Below are 17,769 nucleotides of genomic sequence, written 5' to 3'. Positions count from 1 at the left end.
TATCTTCTGCTGCGGTGGTTCTGCTCCGCTGACTGTAAGCCGCTGATCTTCCTGTCCCACCCGATAAACCTACATACACCGCCTACGCGCGCGCATATCGGGATACAACATAAAGAGGAGGCTCACACACACACACACACACACGCACACGACGAATAGAGAAAAAAAAAGAGCGGAGGTGTGGCACCGATTTCAGCAGCATGACCTTGTCCATCACACCGGTAGCCTTGCCGAGCAGCGCTCTCCTCAATCCCAAGGAGGCGGCTGTGTTTTACGAGTCCGCGTGCCGTAGTGAAGGCGTCTTTATCCAGTCGACGTTTCTCAAGCAGTTGCTGCTCGGCTCCGTGATCATCCAGTTTGAAAATGGCTACCTTGGCGAAAGTGGGGTGGGCCCCATCATTCGAACCCTTCAATGCGCACCACTTCGTGCTCTGCTCCTCGCAAAATGTGCGTTGAGTACGGAGGACATGAAGACAGTGTGTGCCGGCCTTGCGCAGCACCCGCAGCTGGAGAAGATCGACATCCGTGGGGTTCCCTTGACCATTGGTGGGGCCAAGGAACTGCTGCACCTCGTGACACATAACACGCACATTACAGAGGTGCTGATGGACGAGTCGCTGCCAAAGTACGTCGCCATTCAGCGGCAGTGCAACCGCAACGCGCAGGCCACGTACCAAATCAACGAGTGTATGATCTGCGGAGCGGCTGTGTCGTCCAAGGCGGGAACGTCCTGCGAGACGCTGGTCACTCGCTTGCTGCTCGAGTACTGGATGCCCGCCTCAGAGTCCGTGAGCGTTGCTGGCTTGCGAGTGCTGTGCGGTGCTTGGCAGGAGTGCCTCAATCGCAACAAGGGCATTCTGGCGGTCTGCGCTGGCCTCTGTGCGGAGTCGCTCGCGGAGGACTTGTGCCGCTGCGTGTCCAGCGTCACCAAGGCCCTCGTGATGCAGATGCCCTACGATGCGCCGAACCTCGTCTTTCTCCGCTCCTACCTCACACGCGAGCATAGGCTACTGCAGGCGGAGGCGGAGGCGGAGCAGACCCAGCAGCCTGAGCCCGGCTCTGCGCCCTCGCGGTCTCTGCTGGTCCCTGGGCCGGTGGATGCTGCGGTGGAGGAGCGATGGCGCACCAAACGTGCTCGCACCGATATCGATGCCTTCTTCCAGGATGACAGCCCCCTCTGTCTTCCTCGCTGCACCGTGTGTGGTTGCCTAGCCGAATGCTCCCAGGACGGCCCTACGTGGCTGCTACGCGTGCTGCAGAAGGACATCACCGAGCATGGGGCTGTAGTTACACCGGTTGCGCTCGTGCGGCTCTGGCGTCTATTCGGGGTCTACGCGAACCTGCAGCCGTGCTCGCGACGTTGTGTGCGCCACCTGGTGCGTTACGGCTTGTACGGCTACGGCGGCGTGAACTGTAGCTACGCCAGCGGCTACCCGCCACTCTCGAGCGCAGTAGGCGGCTCCGCCGAGCTGCAGCGACTTCCTCTCGTCAACTTCAGTGTTGTGGACGTCGAGCGGGAGGTGGTTGAGGACGTCTGTGGCGGGGAGCTCAACTGCGCCTTGACCGTGGCAAGTGCACTGGGGGACGAGGAGGGGGCTCCCATGGACCCCTATCTTCTCTTTGCGATTGGCCGGCAGCTGCGCCAACAGTCGGTGCGCACCATTGGCATGGATTTGGCCAGTGCCTGCGAGGCGGCGCGGTTGGTTGGGTGTCTCCCTGTCAGCGAAGCGCCGTTCCAGTACCGTGGGCGCAACAACACCGCCGAAGCACCGCCGCGAGACCTTGTCGCGGACTGGGCCACGTGGAGCAGCAGCAGCGGTGAGGCCACGGTGCGGAAGTGGCTCCACCGCGCCTTTGCTCACCGGCGGCAGCGCGTCTGCGTGGTGGATGGCCCGCATCGTGATCTCTTTGATAACATACGCGCCGCGCTGTGGACGCTGCGGCGGCAGGCACGCTCCATCTTGGTGACCGTGAAGTTTGCCGTGGCGTGGCTGTCGCTGCCGAACGGGGTCATACCGCCTGATACGTCCGTCCACAAGCACGGCTTCTACACAACGGCAAAGGTAATTGGGCAGAGCACACTCCACAACACGGTGTACATCATTCTCCAGTTCCCGTTCGGCATCCATGTCGGGTACAAGGGCTTCTTCTATCTTCCCAAGACCGTCTTCCTGCAGATCGTCCGAGGACTCGCCTTTGTCTTTCTGGACGCTGTAGGGATAGAGTATCGCTCAGCAGGTGGAGCCGCGTGCGTGTATGGCTACGAGTTGGTTGGCCGCCCCGTCGGTGCCACATCGCCGGACGCGCTTGCCCTTCTGCGACGGCTGCTGATGTGCTCGATGGTGCTGGGACTAGAAGAGAGACAGGTTGCGGCCACAGTGTGGCGGGCCGCGCTTGGGTCGTGCGACGTGAAGGAAATGCGGCGCCTCTTGAGCCACGAGCATCTGCCGGCCCCGCTGGAGTTTTTGCGCAGCTTTTTGGAGGCGAGGCAGGTGGTGAAGGCGGCGTCTGACCTCTCAGACTGTCGCCTCGACATTGAACGGCGACGTCAGTGTCATGCAAATGCTCCGCGCACGTACTGGGAGCGAGTGCTGCTCTGCAGCCGCTTCCCGTCTCAGCTGCTGTTCTTCTTTAGTGAGCTCATCGGCACTCAGGAAAGCTTCGATTGGCTACAAGAGGCGCTACGCGCCGCATCTGCACCGCTCACGACCGCAAGAGGCGGCGGTACATCAGACCAAGCGACACTGAGCTTTAATACGGCGAAGCATGGGGCTGATCTCATGTCCCACCCACCCACCGCCACAACTGAACGCCAGTGGATCGTGACACTCACAGCCCCGTCGCAGGTGGTCACCACCGTTCGCTTTCCGGAGTGTTCTCTGCGGCTCGATAGCACCCCGGTGGGCGCCACGGCAAGGCGGTCGCCATCGGCGTCGCAGCAGCGCCGGAGCGTGAAGCTCGAGCAGACGGTGTCGATGGCCCCCAAGCATGCCTCGGCCAAGACTCCGAAGCCGCCGTCCGCTCTGCCGTTGAGCGGGAGGAGGGGAAAGACACTGAGGCAGTCTTCTGTGGCCAGCTCGGCGCCGAAAGGACCGCTTAGGGCGAAGTCTGCGGAGAGCCAAGCGTCAGAAGAGGGCATGAGCACCGCTAGCGCTACTTCCACGGCCTTTCGGACGGAGAGCCGGTCTTCGTTTCCGTTTGACAAGAACCCCTTGCTGCGTCAGCTTCATCGGAGGTGGGCGGAGGAAAGGGCAAAGCGGAAGGAGAACCTTCAGGCAGCGTCGTCGGTTGGGATGCTCGAGTTTCTGCGGGCACTCCAGCGACCTAGCTCGGCTGTGAAGCAACTGAGAAGGGGTTCACACAGCGCATCGCAGACGGTGCACGCAGATGACATGCCAGCTCTCGACGCTTCGAACTACGCTCATGCGCCCGCGGCGATTCCGGGACGACTGTTGGGCAAGCCCTGGCTGGTGGTGCCGTTCCCGGAGAGCACAGGCAACAGCAACAACACCGCCACCTCCTCCTCGTCATCCGTGTCCGACACCCTGCTCCTGTTCATTGGTGATACTGTGAGTGCCTACAATCAGCGCGAGTCCAGATTCCTCTGCGGTCCAGTCACAATGTGTGACGATCCTTTGCTAGTCGATTTTCCCTTCCGCACGGGTGTTGACGCGGCCGTAGCTCACCCGACTGAGCCTCACCTCGCCTTCTTCTTCTCCGGGAGAGAGTGGCTGTTGTTTGATTTCTACCTGGCCGAGTGCGTGGATGGTCCCTACGCGACGAGCAGCCACGGTCAATTCCGTCGGCTGCCATCCATCTTTCACGATAGACTGGATGGCGTTGTGCAAGTCCCCCATACGCAGCTGCTCGTCTTCTTCCGTGACTACTGCTACGTTGTCTTTGATACGTGCACACGGCGATGCGTCGGCGGCATGGGCTTTCTCAACCCGCCGTCGAGGGAGGCCGTTGGCGCAGGCGGTCCACCTGTCTTAGCGGGGCATACCTCTTCCTCCATGCCGCCCGCGCTAGAAGACCTGATCCGGACTCTGCAGCAAACAACCGCCGCGTCGCAAAGTGTCAAGTCCGCACAAGTGCGTCGAGACAAATCAAACGATGTGGACAGCGACGCTGACGACGACGCGGTGCAGGCGATGGCCGGTCCAAGCGACACAGACACGACAGCGCTGCCGCTCATGCTTTCCACGCAGCTCCAGGGTCTTCTGATGACAGCACCCATGACGGCCTTCTGCGTTCGCAGTGCCGACTCTGGGAAGAACTCAGAGGCCTGCTATGTGGTGAGTCGCACCGGCGCCGTGATACCCGTGTGCTGGCAGCCCCTGGAAGACGTTTCGGCGGCAGCTGAAACGCAGGAGAGCGGCGTGGGCGTGCGCCAGGAGCCACAGCGCCGCTGGCTTTTGAAGGTACAGGAACAGGCATCTCCCACCGCGGCGACGCCCCTGCGCAATCTGCCTCTTCTCTTCCGGCAGTTCACCACAGCGGCGCTCGCGGACTTGTGTAAGCTGGCAGTTGAGACAGAATGCACGTTCGCGCAGCCATGCGCCGTCTCAGCTGCCTCCTCGTCACAGCTGTGCGTCTTTGATCCTGAGAGGCAGGCGCAAACCCGTAACATATCCCCGCTCGCCGCCGTGAACCCGCCTGACGCAGGCAGAGAGGGAGACAGTGTCACCGCCAATACCTCCTCCGGAACGCCATGCTCGAAAGGGGGCCGCTGTGGAAAACCACTTCCGACCAGTGCCTTGGTAAGAGTGACTTCCTCGCTCATTGCGACAGGCCTGGGAGAGCGGGTGCCGTTGGCGCTATCGCGCTGCTGGTCAGCTCAGGAGACTGACGTCGAGTCGACGGAGAACTCGACCTGGCACGACGAAGTTCTCTTTTACGGCGACGCAGAGGAGCCGCATCGGCCGCGTGCGTCTGAGATAGCGGATAGTCTCGCTGCCGAAGGCCAGCTGTCGCCACCGCCGCTGGAGCAGGAGGCTTCTGGTTGCGCCACAGAAGTGGACGGTAGGCAACGGGTATCCTTCATCGAATATGACCTCGGCGCCTCCGCCCCACAGCGCATCTTCACGGCACTGTTGTTGGTTCTGGACACCTCCGCGCTTCCTTCGTCACTTTTGCAGCTCTCCTCCTTGGTGGCCTCCGTGGACAGCAGCAACGATGGCAAGATGTACTTTTCCCAGGCTCTTGTTCGAATTACCAGCCCCGTGGTGGCGGCGCGTTGGGGTAGCGGCGCCGGCTCTGTGACTTCCTCTGCCGCGCGCTTCTGGAGGCTGCGATTCCGCACGCCGGTGCCGGCCTGTCTCGGCGTTGTTCGTCTCTTCTGGATGGAGACAGCCCCGGGCAGCTTCGCAGAGACGCAGCTGCCCGCGCCCACGGTGCTCTCGCCGTGCATGCCGGTAACGCTGACGGTGCCGCCACGACGGCGGGAGCTCACCGCCAGTGATGGCGATGTCGCAGACGTGCAGCCGTCGTCTCGCGATGGTAGAGCCGCCACCGGAGATCCCCTCATCATTGAGGCAGAGGAGCTGTTCCAAGCATCGAGGGGGCTGCTCTCGAATGACAATTTTCACCCCGTGTTCGCTGATGACCCGAGCCGCAGCGGCGCCGGTTGGTTCGTCCCGCATGCCGTGATGCCGGAGCTTGTGAGCTCCTCCATTTCGACATGTGTCTTTGTATGTGCTTCCTCCATACTGCAGCTGGGTTGGGCCCACCAGGGCGCAGGCATCGCTGCGACACAAGCAGAGGCACAACCCATGGTGCGCCGCACGGGTTTCCGCGACATACCCTACCCTTTTGTGCTTGGCTGGGATGCCGTCTTTTACGTCGCCCCACGCGAGCACCCAGGCAGGGTCGCCCTACTCCGCGGTGATTGGATGCTGCTGTGGGACCTTCACGAGCAACGACCCCTTAGCGACGTGCTGCTGTGGCGCACCTCGGCACTGCTGGACAAACTAGGGTCGCTGCCCATCGCCGCCGTCATTGCTGTCATCAATTGCTGGTCTAGCGAGGAGGGTGACGCGGTGATCGGTATATTTCACGTCGCGTCGTCGCTAGAGGAACGAGAGGTCAAGTACGTGGAGTTTGATCTGAAAACAGGTGTTGTGCTGGATCTTCCAGTGCTGCTGGCCGCATGTTTGATGGATCGCTTCCATGCACCGCCGCCGCCCCCTGGCAGCACCCTTCATACAGTCTTGTGTACACCATGCTCGCCGTCGACGTGGTACATGTTTTGGGATCGTAGCGTGCAAACAGTTTCCAGGACTGAACTCATGGCCGAGAACGGCGATGGCAGTGATGATGGGGCAGCTTCTGCCATCCCGTTGTCCGAGTCGCGTCTCTTCTATTCGGTACCGCTCTACCTGAGCGAGTGGGGGCAACCGCAGCACCACTGTAGCGTGTTGCTCGATGTGCCGCGACTCCTGAACGCCGTGCAAGGGGAGTCGGGCGACGGTCTCCTGATCACCGGCATGCAACTCTACAGCGCTGGCGGCCGGGGCGGTGAGAGGACGTGCTGGCAGGTGCAGTGCAGCGAGAACGGAGGGGGCGAGTGGAGGGATATGGCAATGCACTACCAAGCTGGTGGGGGCCGTGCGTGCGGCGAGACGCTATGGACGCCAAGTGATGCCTGCGCGCTGAGCAACTACCCCTACTGGCGGTTGTCGCGTGTAACAGCCTCGCAAGATCCAAATGGTGCCTTCGCTGCTATACCGTCGTTCGTTGCATTGGAGACTGCGGTGGCTCAATCATACTCGCAGCTGCGCCTGCTGACGGTGCCACGACGGCGCTGCCGCCGGCTGCCGACGCACATTTCGGGCGACGCAGCAACAACACCAGTGGCAGACATCAATTCTTTCTTCTCCCAACGTGCGCCAGGAGCTGTGACGTTGTCGTTGCAGCCGTGTGCCTCTGCCTCGGCCATTCCCTTGAGCGCTTTGTCTGACGGCGTTATGTACGAGCTGATGTGGGACTACGGATCGTCACCGGTGGCGTTGTGCAGTGTTGCCTTTGAGCCTCGCGATACCTCGCCGTTCACTGTTCAGTGCACGTGGACGATGTGGCACAGCAGCACGGCTGTCGGGCCGGGTATCTGCTGTGCCACGACGACAAAGCTGATCCCCGGCAGCGACACTTGCGGGAGGTGCACACTTTCCTGGCTGCCAGATGGCCCCTATCGCTACTGGCGCCTGCAGTGTGAATGGAGGGCGGTAGCGGGTGCCGTCTACGGTGATCGCCCCCCGGCCTCTCTCACCATCTCGTCTTTCAGTGCACACGAGTACGACGGCCCCCTTATTACCGTGTACAACGCAAGCGGCGGCTGTCTGAGAGCGACCCCATTGTTGTGGCCGATGGCAGATGGCGCGACTACCTCGCCATATCAGCTGCAGTGTGTCGCCAACAGCGTCATCCAGCTAATGAACGTTCCGCTGGGCCTAACGTTCTGGGAAACAGAGTTCGTTGGTGAAAGGGGTGGCTGCATGGCTCGCATCGCTGTGGAGTCTACCAACGACGCAAGAGAATGGTCTATTGCAGCTGAGACGACGATTCACACGGGAGTGGCGAGTGCGTCAAGACCGCAGCTGTGCTCGCTCTCGTGGCCGAGCTGCGGTGCACACGTCCTCTGGCGCCTGCGCGTGCTTGAATCATCCGCTGACGTAACGCTGCACTTGACGCATGTGCGGCTCGGCCACTGCCCAACAGCCAGCCACATCTCCATGTTTGTGCCCCAGCACACGGCGAGCAACCCAATCTGTGCAGCGACAGCGGCCGCCACCGCCGGAGCCTTGCGCAGGAGCTTGTCCATCACGGCTGTGGTGGAAGCACCAGTCGAGGACGCACCCGTCTCGATGCTGAGGTTGACACGTCCGCAGCGCATGGTGCGGGTGCGCGCCACGCTTCCGAGCAGCGCTGCCCGCTACCACGTAGAGTACCTGGGCCCCGATGGGACTTCGTGGCTTTTCGCAGGTGTGATGGATAGCGGCCGTGCAGATGCGCGGCACAGCGCCTACTCATCGAACAGGTCTTCCGCGGTTGTGGGGTCCGTCACCTGGGATGGTACTCTTGTTTCCCCCAGTACCCACTGGCGCCTTCGCCCGGTGGATGAGACCTCGCTCGATCAGCCGCAGGGTGTCGAGTGGTTCGAGCACAGCAGTGAGTATTCGGAGCTGGTCGACACAGCAGAGATACCAGGCGTGGTCGTAAGCACTACCGGGTTCACGGAGGTGCAGTTTCCAAGCATCTTGAGTGGCAGCGCAGCGCACAGCAGGACAAGAGATGCATCCACGGCGCGCATAGCTCCCCCGATGCCGGTGCTTCAGTGCACTGCGCAGAGTCTCCAGGGCGCAGACACGGCGCACGATTCGACACCGACTGCGGTGACGTGGTCCTTTCTTTCTCCCGCGATGTTTGACCAGGTTCTGCTGTTTGTACATTCCACCGTAGACGAACCTGTCACTCCCACCGTCGTGGAGACACCTAGAGAGGAAAGCAGCGCTTCGGCGTCTGCTGACGCGGAGGCGCCACCGCCACCAGCACCGCAAGTGTCCGCGAATCAGCCGCTTCGGCAGGTGCTCGTGGAGACAAGCGATAATGGTCAGGATTACGTCGCCGTTGCGGAAACCGTGCTGCGTCTGTGCGACCAGACCGTCTCCCTTCGCTGGGTGGAGGTGCCTACGGCGGCCTTTTGGCGGCTTCGCTTCGCCCCATACGTGGCGCCACCGGCAGCGTTGCCAGAAGAGGCACCACTGCCGGTGGAGGAGTCATCCACCTTCACTCTTAGCTTGTACGCAGCACGATGGCTGATTCGACGTGGTGGCCACGCTCTTCTTGCCCAGGCTACAAAGCCCACACCGGGGCACTACACCAACACCATCTTCCGCTCATGGATCTCTGACGCATTCAACCGTGAAGGTGTTTTCATGCAGTCGTGCCTGCATGCATTTGAGGAGTTCAAGGGCACGCAGAATCAACGGCCGCAGAAGAACACCATGAGCCGACTGGGGAAGGTGGCAGGCACTGTGCAGAAGATGAAGCAAATGTACCAGGCCTTCCTGCAGAAGGCAGCAAAGGAGGCTGGGAGCCACATGCAGCTGGGCGGCGAGGATGCTGCGCAGGAGGCAGACGGCAGAAGCTCACGCGCGGTAGCCCCTCTGTTCCCGCCTTCAGTTCCTGCGGAAGTTTCGGAGTGGCTCTCGAAGAAGCATCTCTCGTCTGATATCATCTACCTTCTCGTGGCGTCGACGACGGCCACGTCAATCGGCGGCCCGCACGTGCTACACCTCGCCGAGCTTGTGCATCATCCCCTGGCGTTCCGGCAAGCGCTGCAGTTCACGAAGCGGACAACGTCCTGGTTCTACCCGTGCCTGGAGGCCGTCGGCTCCCTAGCGGAGGACTGGTACGGCTTTCCGGCTTCTAGAGTATGCGCGTCCCTTTCCGTGTTCTGGAGTCTCTCCACCCTGCTCCAGCGTCAGCTTGACGCGCTGCTCTCCACAGCAGACACAATCACAGCGCTGAACGAGCACGTTGCGAGCCCGCTCGTTGTCGTTTCCATCACTGAATCCAACTGGGTGCCATTCCACCACTTCCCGACCGTGGCACCGTTCCTCTACGCCGTTGGCTTCCACGAACGGTCCTTTACAATGGCCTTCGCAATCAACGACATCGTTTTCACGCCGCCGTACGCGATGGGCGTCCCCAGCGCCCGTGACTCACAGCCTCTTTTGAGCCCGTACCCTTACATGATCGCCGCGGGTGTCAACTTTGTGCAGCAATGTCCGCTGGGGTGCTGCCCGGCCCCAGTGATGGATGTGCTGCGCTACATCCTTCCGGCAAGCGCCTTCGCGATGGATGCAAGAGGGAACGCGATTGTGCTGACCACGTTGGTGCTGACGGTCGGCTCGCTTCGCGCAGGCAGCGGCGTCGGCGGCGAGGAGTGCAGCGCGGTGCTGCGCTTCACCGTGTCCGGTAATGGCGTCAACTTTGGTCTTACTGGCCTCGTCATGGAATCGATCGAGTTCGAGGTGTTGATGCTAAGCGCCGATGGCGTCTCCGCGGACCGCCACGCACCTGCGGGGCAGCGCTTCCATCAGATGAACTTTGTTTCTCACGGAGCACGCTTTGCAGGCGGCGCTGGTGCCTTAGCGGGACTGCCAGCAGCACAGGGGGAGGATGACGTCTCAGGCCCTGAAATGGAACTTCCTTTGAGTTTGATGGGCGCGGTGGATAGCGATGGGCTGCCCTTGGTTAGCCTGCGCGGCGATTTCGGCAACGCTCGCTTTGCAACAGTGGCGGAGCTTCCTGGCGCCGTAGTAACTCACCTGCGGTTCACAACCATCTGCCATGTGGAAGGTTCCGTCCCCGTGGGGGACGCGTCCTCGACTGGAGACGGAGGAGGCGACAACAACGTCGCGCATTGGGTCTTTGCGCCGTTGGAGGGCGAGGGGCAGGTGCTCCTCCCTGGGGTGTTGTGCAGCTGCAACTGTGGCTGCAGGGTCGACACCACCTGCGGGAAGAGCAAATGGCCGGTGCGGCTGAGTAGCTTTCACATCGCGGTGGATCGCTGCTCTGTCGAGGATCTGGAGGCGGTCTTTCGCGCGTGCAGGGGTGACGAGCGAGACCTCGGTCAGGAGCTGTTTTTGCCGGCAAGGCGGGACGCCACGGCCTATGATGTAGGCGGGCTGCGCGTTGAAGTGGCTGCCTCCTTGCGTTTGTTGACGGGCCACGTTGTTGACGACCGGGTGCTCATGTCGCTGAAAGGCATGGCGATCCTGAGCCTGGAGAACACGGCTATACCTGATGCGACGCTTGAGATGGACTGTGAGGCCGGCGTTATCGCTCTAACGGCGCGATGCGTGCACTCGCTCGTGGTTGGCGCCACTCTCTTCGAGGGATGTTCGGAGAAGCCCATCTTGATACAGCTTCTTCGCCCCGTCGGTGTATCCCGAAGTATGGGTGAGAAGACAGACCAGGGCTCGGCCCCCGCGTCGGCACTCCGTTTCTTGGTGTGTGGCTACGGTCGCCTCTTCGGCGTCCATCACATGGCTCACGTGACGCTGGAACTGTCGCAGAGCACGGAGCGGTTCAACTCGGTGACTTTAGTCGCCGCATCTTTGCGCCACGCCGGCCTCGTCGTTACTCTCCAGGATTGTGCTGTGTCGGAGGTGTGGCGCTTCGCTCAGACAACGATGAACGAACATGCTCTACGAGGCATAATCGAGCGTGACATGGGTGGTGTGCCGATCATTGCGGCGATGAAGGCTCACCAAATCCCGTTGGCGCTTTCTATCGCCTCGATAGTCCCAGAGCCGTACGACATTGTGGCGCAGCGCTTGTCGTGTCGCGTGAAGGGTCTGCTCTATGGCGCATCCTTTGATGTGGTCACCTCTGTTGTGGCGCCAGACGACTCCGAGGACCTGTGGTCCCTTCTCGGAGCTCAGTGCATCCCTGCGATACTCGAGCAGTGCGAAGCAAATCTGTGGGCCTCCTATGCCAACATTGTTGGTCTCCGTGAGACCCGCAGCGGCTGCCCCCTCGACACGAACGCCGCAGTATAGAGAGAGTGTTGGGAAACTGCGTTGCCTTAGCAGGGTTCTTGGTGGCCTGTTGGTGTTTTGTTTTCTTTGGTTGTACGTCGCTCTCGCACGCCTTTGTGAGGGGATGTGTTTCGGCCTCCGCATGCAGAGCTCCATCGTTGGCGGGTGTGTTTCGCGCCTTTGTTTTTCTGGTCATGCTCGCCTGTTCCACCTTCATGTATAGCCCCACACATGCGCAGGGAATCTCAAGTTACACTTAGACCGCTGAACTCGGAATACGCTACCGCCCCATTCCGCGCATCTTCCAGAAAGCCTACGATCTTGTTCGCTCGAGCTTAGTTTCGCGCGTCTCCGTGGGCTCTCTCTCTTCAACCCCCCTCCTCCTCTCCTGCCCCTCTCTCTCCTTCTCCTGCGAGACGAACAGGGCATGGCCTGAGATGGGAGCTGCCCTCCACTGCTCGGCATCCCCCTCTTTCTTTCTTCGTCTACTCTACGCATGCATATCGCCAACGCCACGGCGCATACCTAGGGGGACTCACATTCTCCGGTTCACTTGTTGTTGCTTTGTCGGCCGCATCTCTCACTCCGTGTCTCTCAACCCCGTCCTGCGCACTTTCTTTCACTCGGGAATCGCTACCACCGCTGCACCACTGCACTCAGCACCAGTAGCAGCAGGACGGACGCGCACACATGTCCGCGCACGACTCCTCGGCGGTGGTCCTCATCGCCCACATGAATGACATTGAGCGGCAGCGTCGCGTGCTGAGCATGAGCCAAAGGGAACAGGAGGCCAAGATTGCCTTCACCACCGCAGAAAAGGACCAGCTGGTGCAGGCCGCCGAGGCTGCGAAGGCTGAGGAGGCGCAGCTGAAAGAAGACCTCGAGGTCCTTGCGACAGAGCAGCAGCAGCTGGAGCTGCAGAAGATGGAGGCCACAGACCGCCTGCGCAAGACGCAGGCAGAAGAAGCGCTGCACACGGCAGCTATCGAGGCCGATCTGCAAAAACTGGCGAAGGAGAAGGCCCTCTGGCAAGAACGGGCACAGGACCTTGAGTCGCTGCGGCGCTCCTGGGAAGAGGACGCTGCAATGTCGTCCTGCATCGCCGCGCTGCGCCAAGAGGGCGAGATGCTCGCGCTGTTGAGGACAGAAAAGACAGCCGTTGAGGATGAGTTGGCAGAGACCATGGCAGGTATTGAGAAAGCGCGAGCCAAGCAGCAGGCACGGCTCACGCGCGTGGGTTCCATTGGTGCCTCCGCCGATGCGGTGCAGTGCTCTGGGCTTGCTAGGGCGCTGGCATCCATGCAGGGCCCCACTTTGAGCGATGGCAACTTGGCAACCGCCGACGACGACGGCACGGCAGCCGCTCTAGAGGAGGAGATCAAGCGGGCAGATTACGAGGCGGCGCAGGCGACGGCTCGTCATGCCCGAACCATTGCAGCCTTGCAAAGAGAAGTGGACGCGCTTTCCACCCGCACCGGCGAGCTGCAGCAGCTGCTCTCCAGTATCGGGGCCTCGTGGCAGGAGGCGCTTTCCCGCACGCGAGACCTTCAGCACTGCAAGGAGACGGGTCTTTGCCGCCGCTGCCTCATGTGAGGCATGACTTTTGCGGGGCAATAAACCGAAATGGCGTGTATGTTTTCTTCCGTTTTTTTTTTCATCGTTTGCCACCGTATTCGGTGGGTGTGGCTCTCTTTCTTTTTTCCCCCTTCTGCTGCTGCTCTTCTGTACGTGACTCACCTTCACGTGTGTTCATCTGCTGATGCGTTCAAACCACTGAGACGACTTCGCGCTGTACGTCACTGCCCCTGCACACACACACACACACAGAACATGTACCGTGTAAGAAAATAATACAGCACCGCACTGAGCGAGTCGTGTGATGGGGGCATGCCAGGCGTCCTTTGGTCTTCACCATGGTATCTGCCTCGTGTTCATGATTTTGCACAACTGCAGTAGAGCATGGACAGCAAGGACTGCCGCGCCGCTCGAGCGCAGCGGTGCAGCTTTGCCGCGATCAGTCGCACAACACAGAGGGTGCAAGGTTGCAGAAATCCGACGCTGATGCGTGTGTAGGGAAGGGAGAGACAACGTGCGCACCGTAGCTTTCCTGCTGGCTTCCTCGACGCGCTCGCCCCTCTCCTGCCAGTACGTTCGACCTTTCTTGCTCCCGTCCGCCTCACTCGCTCCTCGCCTCTCGACGTGCGTGTCTGCTCACAACACCGGCTCTGGTGTTGGCTTGTGTAATGCGCTGCTGCACCACCCTGCGCGCCACCCACATTGCACGTACGCACAACTGTGGGTTCACTTCACCACCACCTCTTCCTGCTATCGCGCTCTCGACAACGGCAACGGCTGCATGTTTTTCACCCTTTTGACTGTTGAAGAGAGTCTCAACATACATACAAGTATACGGAGTGGGGCACCCCCAGCGCTTCTGCTTCACCTGTCTCTGACTCAATCTCGGCGAACCCTCCGCTACACCCGCCCGTGCACGTACCTATCATACGCGATTCCCTCTGTTGCTGACAGAGCCACCGAAAGAGGGAGAGGGAGAGAACGCCATCTAAACACGCACCCCACCCCAAAAAAAAAGACACCGGCGGCATCCGCGCTATTTGTGCTGACCCTCTTTTCCCTCCTTTGTGTCCTCTGCCGTGTGTGTCTGTGTTGGCCTCGCGATATTTTTACTCCGTCCTCTCTCTCTATTATTTGTAGTCATCGCCGCCCTTTTGCCTTCTCGGTATCGCCGTGTCATCATGCTCCGTGGTCTGCGCAATCGCATGAAGCGCGAGAATGAACCTCGCGTGCTGATCCTCGGATTGGATAACGCGGGCAAGACGACGATTCTGAACAAGCTAGGCGTGGCTGAGGAGCACCCCGTAGAGGCACCTGAAGGACCAACACAGGGCTTCAACGTCATGAATGTGAACCGCGACGGCAAGCGCGTCAAGCTCTGCGACTTGGGAGGTCAGCGCGCCTTGCGCGAGTTCTGGGAGGACTACTACGCCAACACAGACTGCATCATGTACGTCGTCGACTCCTCCGACCAGCGTCGCCTGCACGAGGCGCATGAGGCGTTCGTTGATGTTGTGAAGGGCGTGCCGAAGGTGCCTGTTCTGGTGCTGGCAAACAAGCAAGACTTGGCCACCGCGAAAGACCCGCAGACGGTGGCCGAAGCCCTCGAGCTGAGCGACTACCGTGACCGCTCTTGGCACATTCAAGGGTGTAGCGCGAAGTCCGGCGACGGTCTCGAGGAGGGCGTCGCATGGATCTTTGAGGCGTGCAATGTAAAGTAGAACTTGAAAACTGGAAGAGAGAGCAGCACGGCTGTGGCTGCAGCGTTTATCTTAACGGCTCAGTGTGCGTGTGTGTCGGGTGCCCTTGCCGGGTAGTGGTGCACGTACATACGTGCAGCAGCATGATAACTGCAGTGAATCGACGTGTGTGTGCCCAACTTGCGCGCACTGCATTATAGTATTCTCTCTCATAAGCTCTGGTATGTGCGTTTTTTTTTTATCACTCTTGCCATCTCTATCCGGCCACGTCTGCGACTAGTGCCAGTGCGTCTGCCGGTCTGCTAGTTGGCTGCCGCGTGTGGGGTGTGTGAGTCCGTGACTGTCTACTCATCGGTGCGTGATTGAGTCTGTATGTGTATGTGTGTGTGTGTCTGTTTATGGGTGTGCATGTAAGCGGCGCTGTACTCCAATCACAGGAGCATCGAAAACTCGCAGCCTAGTTGATCGCGTTGTACTCGAGGCTGTTCGACACCGTCGCTGTGTCGCCATCGCAACTTGTGAACGTTGCGAATGATGAGCACACACACACACACACACAAATACATTGCTGCACTCCTTTTGTGTGTGTGTGTGTGTGCATGCTGTCTCTGGTTAGATGCATAGGGAAGGAGGAGGGGCGAAACTGCCGAAGACAAGCCGCTGATGCCCCCTTCCTCTCCATCTCCCCTTAACATGGACAATGTACACGGAAACAGGCTCTTTGTGTTCTCTGCTTTCTTGCATTTTTTTTCTTCCTTTCACTTCAGCGCCACTGCACGTGTGAGGGTGTTTCGGTACTGATCTGTTCGCACGCTGCTCGCCCGCTCCCCCTCCCTCCCCTCATAACCCCACACTTACACATCTAGTCATATGCATAGATGAAAGAGAGGAGGTGATTTGGCTTTAGTGTCTTCATCTCTACCGTCTCTCCCCATTAGCGGAAGCGCGCTCCTCGGATCAGCGTGACCTGCCGCCATCTTTTCTTTCGAGGAACTCGAGCGCTCTCCACCACCGATCTTTGCCTTCACGTGGCATCTTGGTGCGACCCTCTTTTTCCGCTGGCACACATCCACACACACACACACACACACACACACACACACACATAGAATCATGCCCGCGCGTGTCATCACATGTGGTATCTGCTTCAACGTGCTCGATCACCCGCTGACGTTCGACTGCCACCACTCCTTCTGCACCGGTTGCGTCCGCAGACTACTTTCCGAGAATGCGAACAACGGCTTTCAGTGCCCGTTATGTGCCACTTCCTACACCGAGGTACACTCGCACAATCTCGCGCAGTACGCTGACCACGAGGCGGAGGTGTATGTCGAGGTACTGGCGCTCGGCACATCCAATTCGCCGAAGTGCCAGTGGTGCGAGACGACGTCTGCTAAAGTGCAGTGTGGTGAGTGCATGTGCGTGTACTGTGAGGACTGCTGCATTGCTGTGCACAAGAACAGCGCCAAGCGTGATCATGCCATTGGCAAACTTAGCGAGTCGAGTCGTAACTTCATCCCACGATGCCCGCTGCGTGGACATGAGGAGTACCGAGCGGAGTTTTTTTGCTCTCAGTGCCGGCAGGTGTGCTGCGCCTACTGCCTGCAGGTTGGGCCGCATCGCGACCACCTCCACATGACAGTGGCGGTGGCCGCTGCAGAGGCGCGACAGCAGCTGTCGCGTGACATGGAATCTCTCCTCGAGGTCAAGCACCGATTAGAGCAACAGGCGGCGGAGATGAATCGCGTCTCGGTGCTCTACTCCGACACGTACGACGCGGTCGAGAACATAGTGACAGAGCGCTTCGAGGCGTTCAAGCAGCAGCTCATGCAGCGCGAGTTGGAGGTGCGGCGCACCCTGACAAACCTTCGCGATAGCGGTGATGCTGCGTTGACGACGTCGCGGCGGCAGTACCTCGACAAGCTGAACAGCGTCAACGAGACTCTCCTGCAGTTTCGAACGATTCATAACGGCGGCACAGACGACGAGGTGCTGAAGCGTCACTCGCAGTTTGGCAAGTGTCTCAACACGGATCTGCCCGCCGTGACGGGGAGCGGCTTCAAGGTGGTCAGCCTGGGCGAGATGACGTTGACCAGCCTCGACATTGGCTTAGATTTGCAAACGATAGAACACAACCAACCCATCTTCCCTAGACTGAACCGATCTGTCAGGCATAGCACGGCGAGCAACTTGTCCATGAACGGCGGCTCTGTCTCCCCCTTCGCCGGAAATACCCTATCGACGCCGCTGCGACTCACCTTCCCCGTCGACGACGATGTGGAGGCGACCGTTCTGGCCGAAGGAGTGCGACTGCGGTGCGTCGCCAGCGGCGGCAGGGATACGCAGATTGGCGTGCGCAGCAAAGAGATGTTCCAAACACTCCTTGGCCAGTTCCCAGAGGACCGTAGTGTGGTGTCGTGGCAGGTGCGCCTCGACTCCATTTCCGACACCTTCATTGGCGTGGTCGAAAAGACGTCGCAGGCCTCAGAGGTACCGGAGGGGTTCTACTGGAAGGCGGCCTGCGCCGACGTGATTGACGGTCGAATCGGCCGCTACACAGCTGCAGTTCGCCGCCTCCCCGTGTGTCGAAACGGTGATCGTATTCGTTTCTTGTACGATGGCGTGCAAGGCACCCTGCGAATCGTCGTGAACGACAGTGACGATCGCGGCGTCGTGGTGTCCGACCTGCACCCCCGCATCGCTGCTTGCTTTATCTTTTACCCCGGCGAGTCTCTCACCATCCTCTTCTAGGCAGAAGTGCCAGTGTGGACGGGTGCAGTATGCCCTACGAGATGATTTGAACACGCTCGTCACAACGGAGGAGAGGGGGACGACTACGGACTCGTACGACTGGGGTGTTTGGCTCCCTGTGCCGTGCACCGTGACACGTCCTTGTGTGTGTGTTTCTTGTTTTGCAGAGGTTGCGGTGTTGGTGACGCAGGAAGACA

The 17,769-nt window shown here is 60.2% G+C and overlaps 4 protein-coding genes across 4 annotated transcripts; all 4 read left to right on the top strand.

Annotated features, from left to right (window-relative positions):
* Positions 1–200: 200 nt before the first annotated feature.
* LMXM_29_2390 (conserved hypothetical protein) lies at positions 201–11,567 on the top strand (the record flags this gene model as incomplete). The annotated part of the gene is made up of 1 exon (XM_003877334.1): positions 201–11,567. The coding sequence occupies one exon, from the start codon at positions 201–203 to the stop codon at positions 11,565–11,567; it is 11,367 nt and encodes a 3,788-aa protein (XP_003877383.1).
* A 669-nt stretch (positions 11,568–12,236) lies between these two features.
* On the top strand, positions 12,237–13,139 carry LMXM_29_2380 (conserved hypothetical protein; the record flags this gene model as incomplete). Its single annotated transcript, XM_003877333.1, has 1 exon — positions 12,237–13,139. The coding sequence occupies one exon, from the start codon at positions 12,237–12,239 to the stop codon at positions 13,137–13,139; it is 903 nt and encodes a 300-aa protein (XP_003877382.1).
* Positions 13,140–14,302: 1,163 nt separating this feature from the next.
* LMXM_29_2370 (ADP-ribosylation factor-like protein) lies at positions 14,303–14,842 on the top strand (the record flags this gene model as incomplete). The annotated part of the gene is made up of 1 exon (XM_003877332.1): positions 14,303–14,842. The coding sequence occupies one exon, from the start codon at positions 14,303–14,305 to the stop codon at positions 14,840–14,842; it is 540 nt and encodes a 179-aa protein (XP_003877381.1).
* Positions 14,843–15,934: 1,092 nt separating this feature from the next.
* On the top strand, positions 15,935–17,572 carry LMXM_29_2360 (conserved zinc-finger protein; the record flags this gene model as incomplete). The annotated part of the gene is made up of 1 exon (XM_003877331.1): positions 15,935–17,572. One exon carries the CDS (start codon positions 15,935–15,937, stop codon positions 17,570–17,572), a length of 1,638 nt encoding a protein of 545 aa, XP_003877380.1.
* Between the last annotated feature and the right edge of the window lie 197 nt (positions 17,573–17,769).

The sequence above is a fragment of the Leishmania mexicana genome, chromosome 29, assembly GCF_000234665.1.
Source record: "Leishmania mexicana MHOM/GT/2001/U1103 complete genome, chromosome 29".
Taxonomy (NCBI): Eukaryota; Euglenozoa; class Kinetoplastea; order Trypanosomatida; family Trypanosomatidae; genus Leishmania; species Leishmania mexicana.
This window is presented reverse-complemented; position numbering and strand designations above follow the sequence as displayed.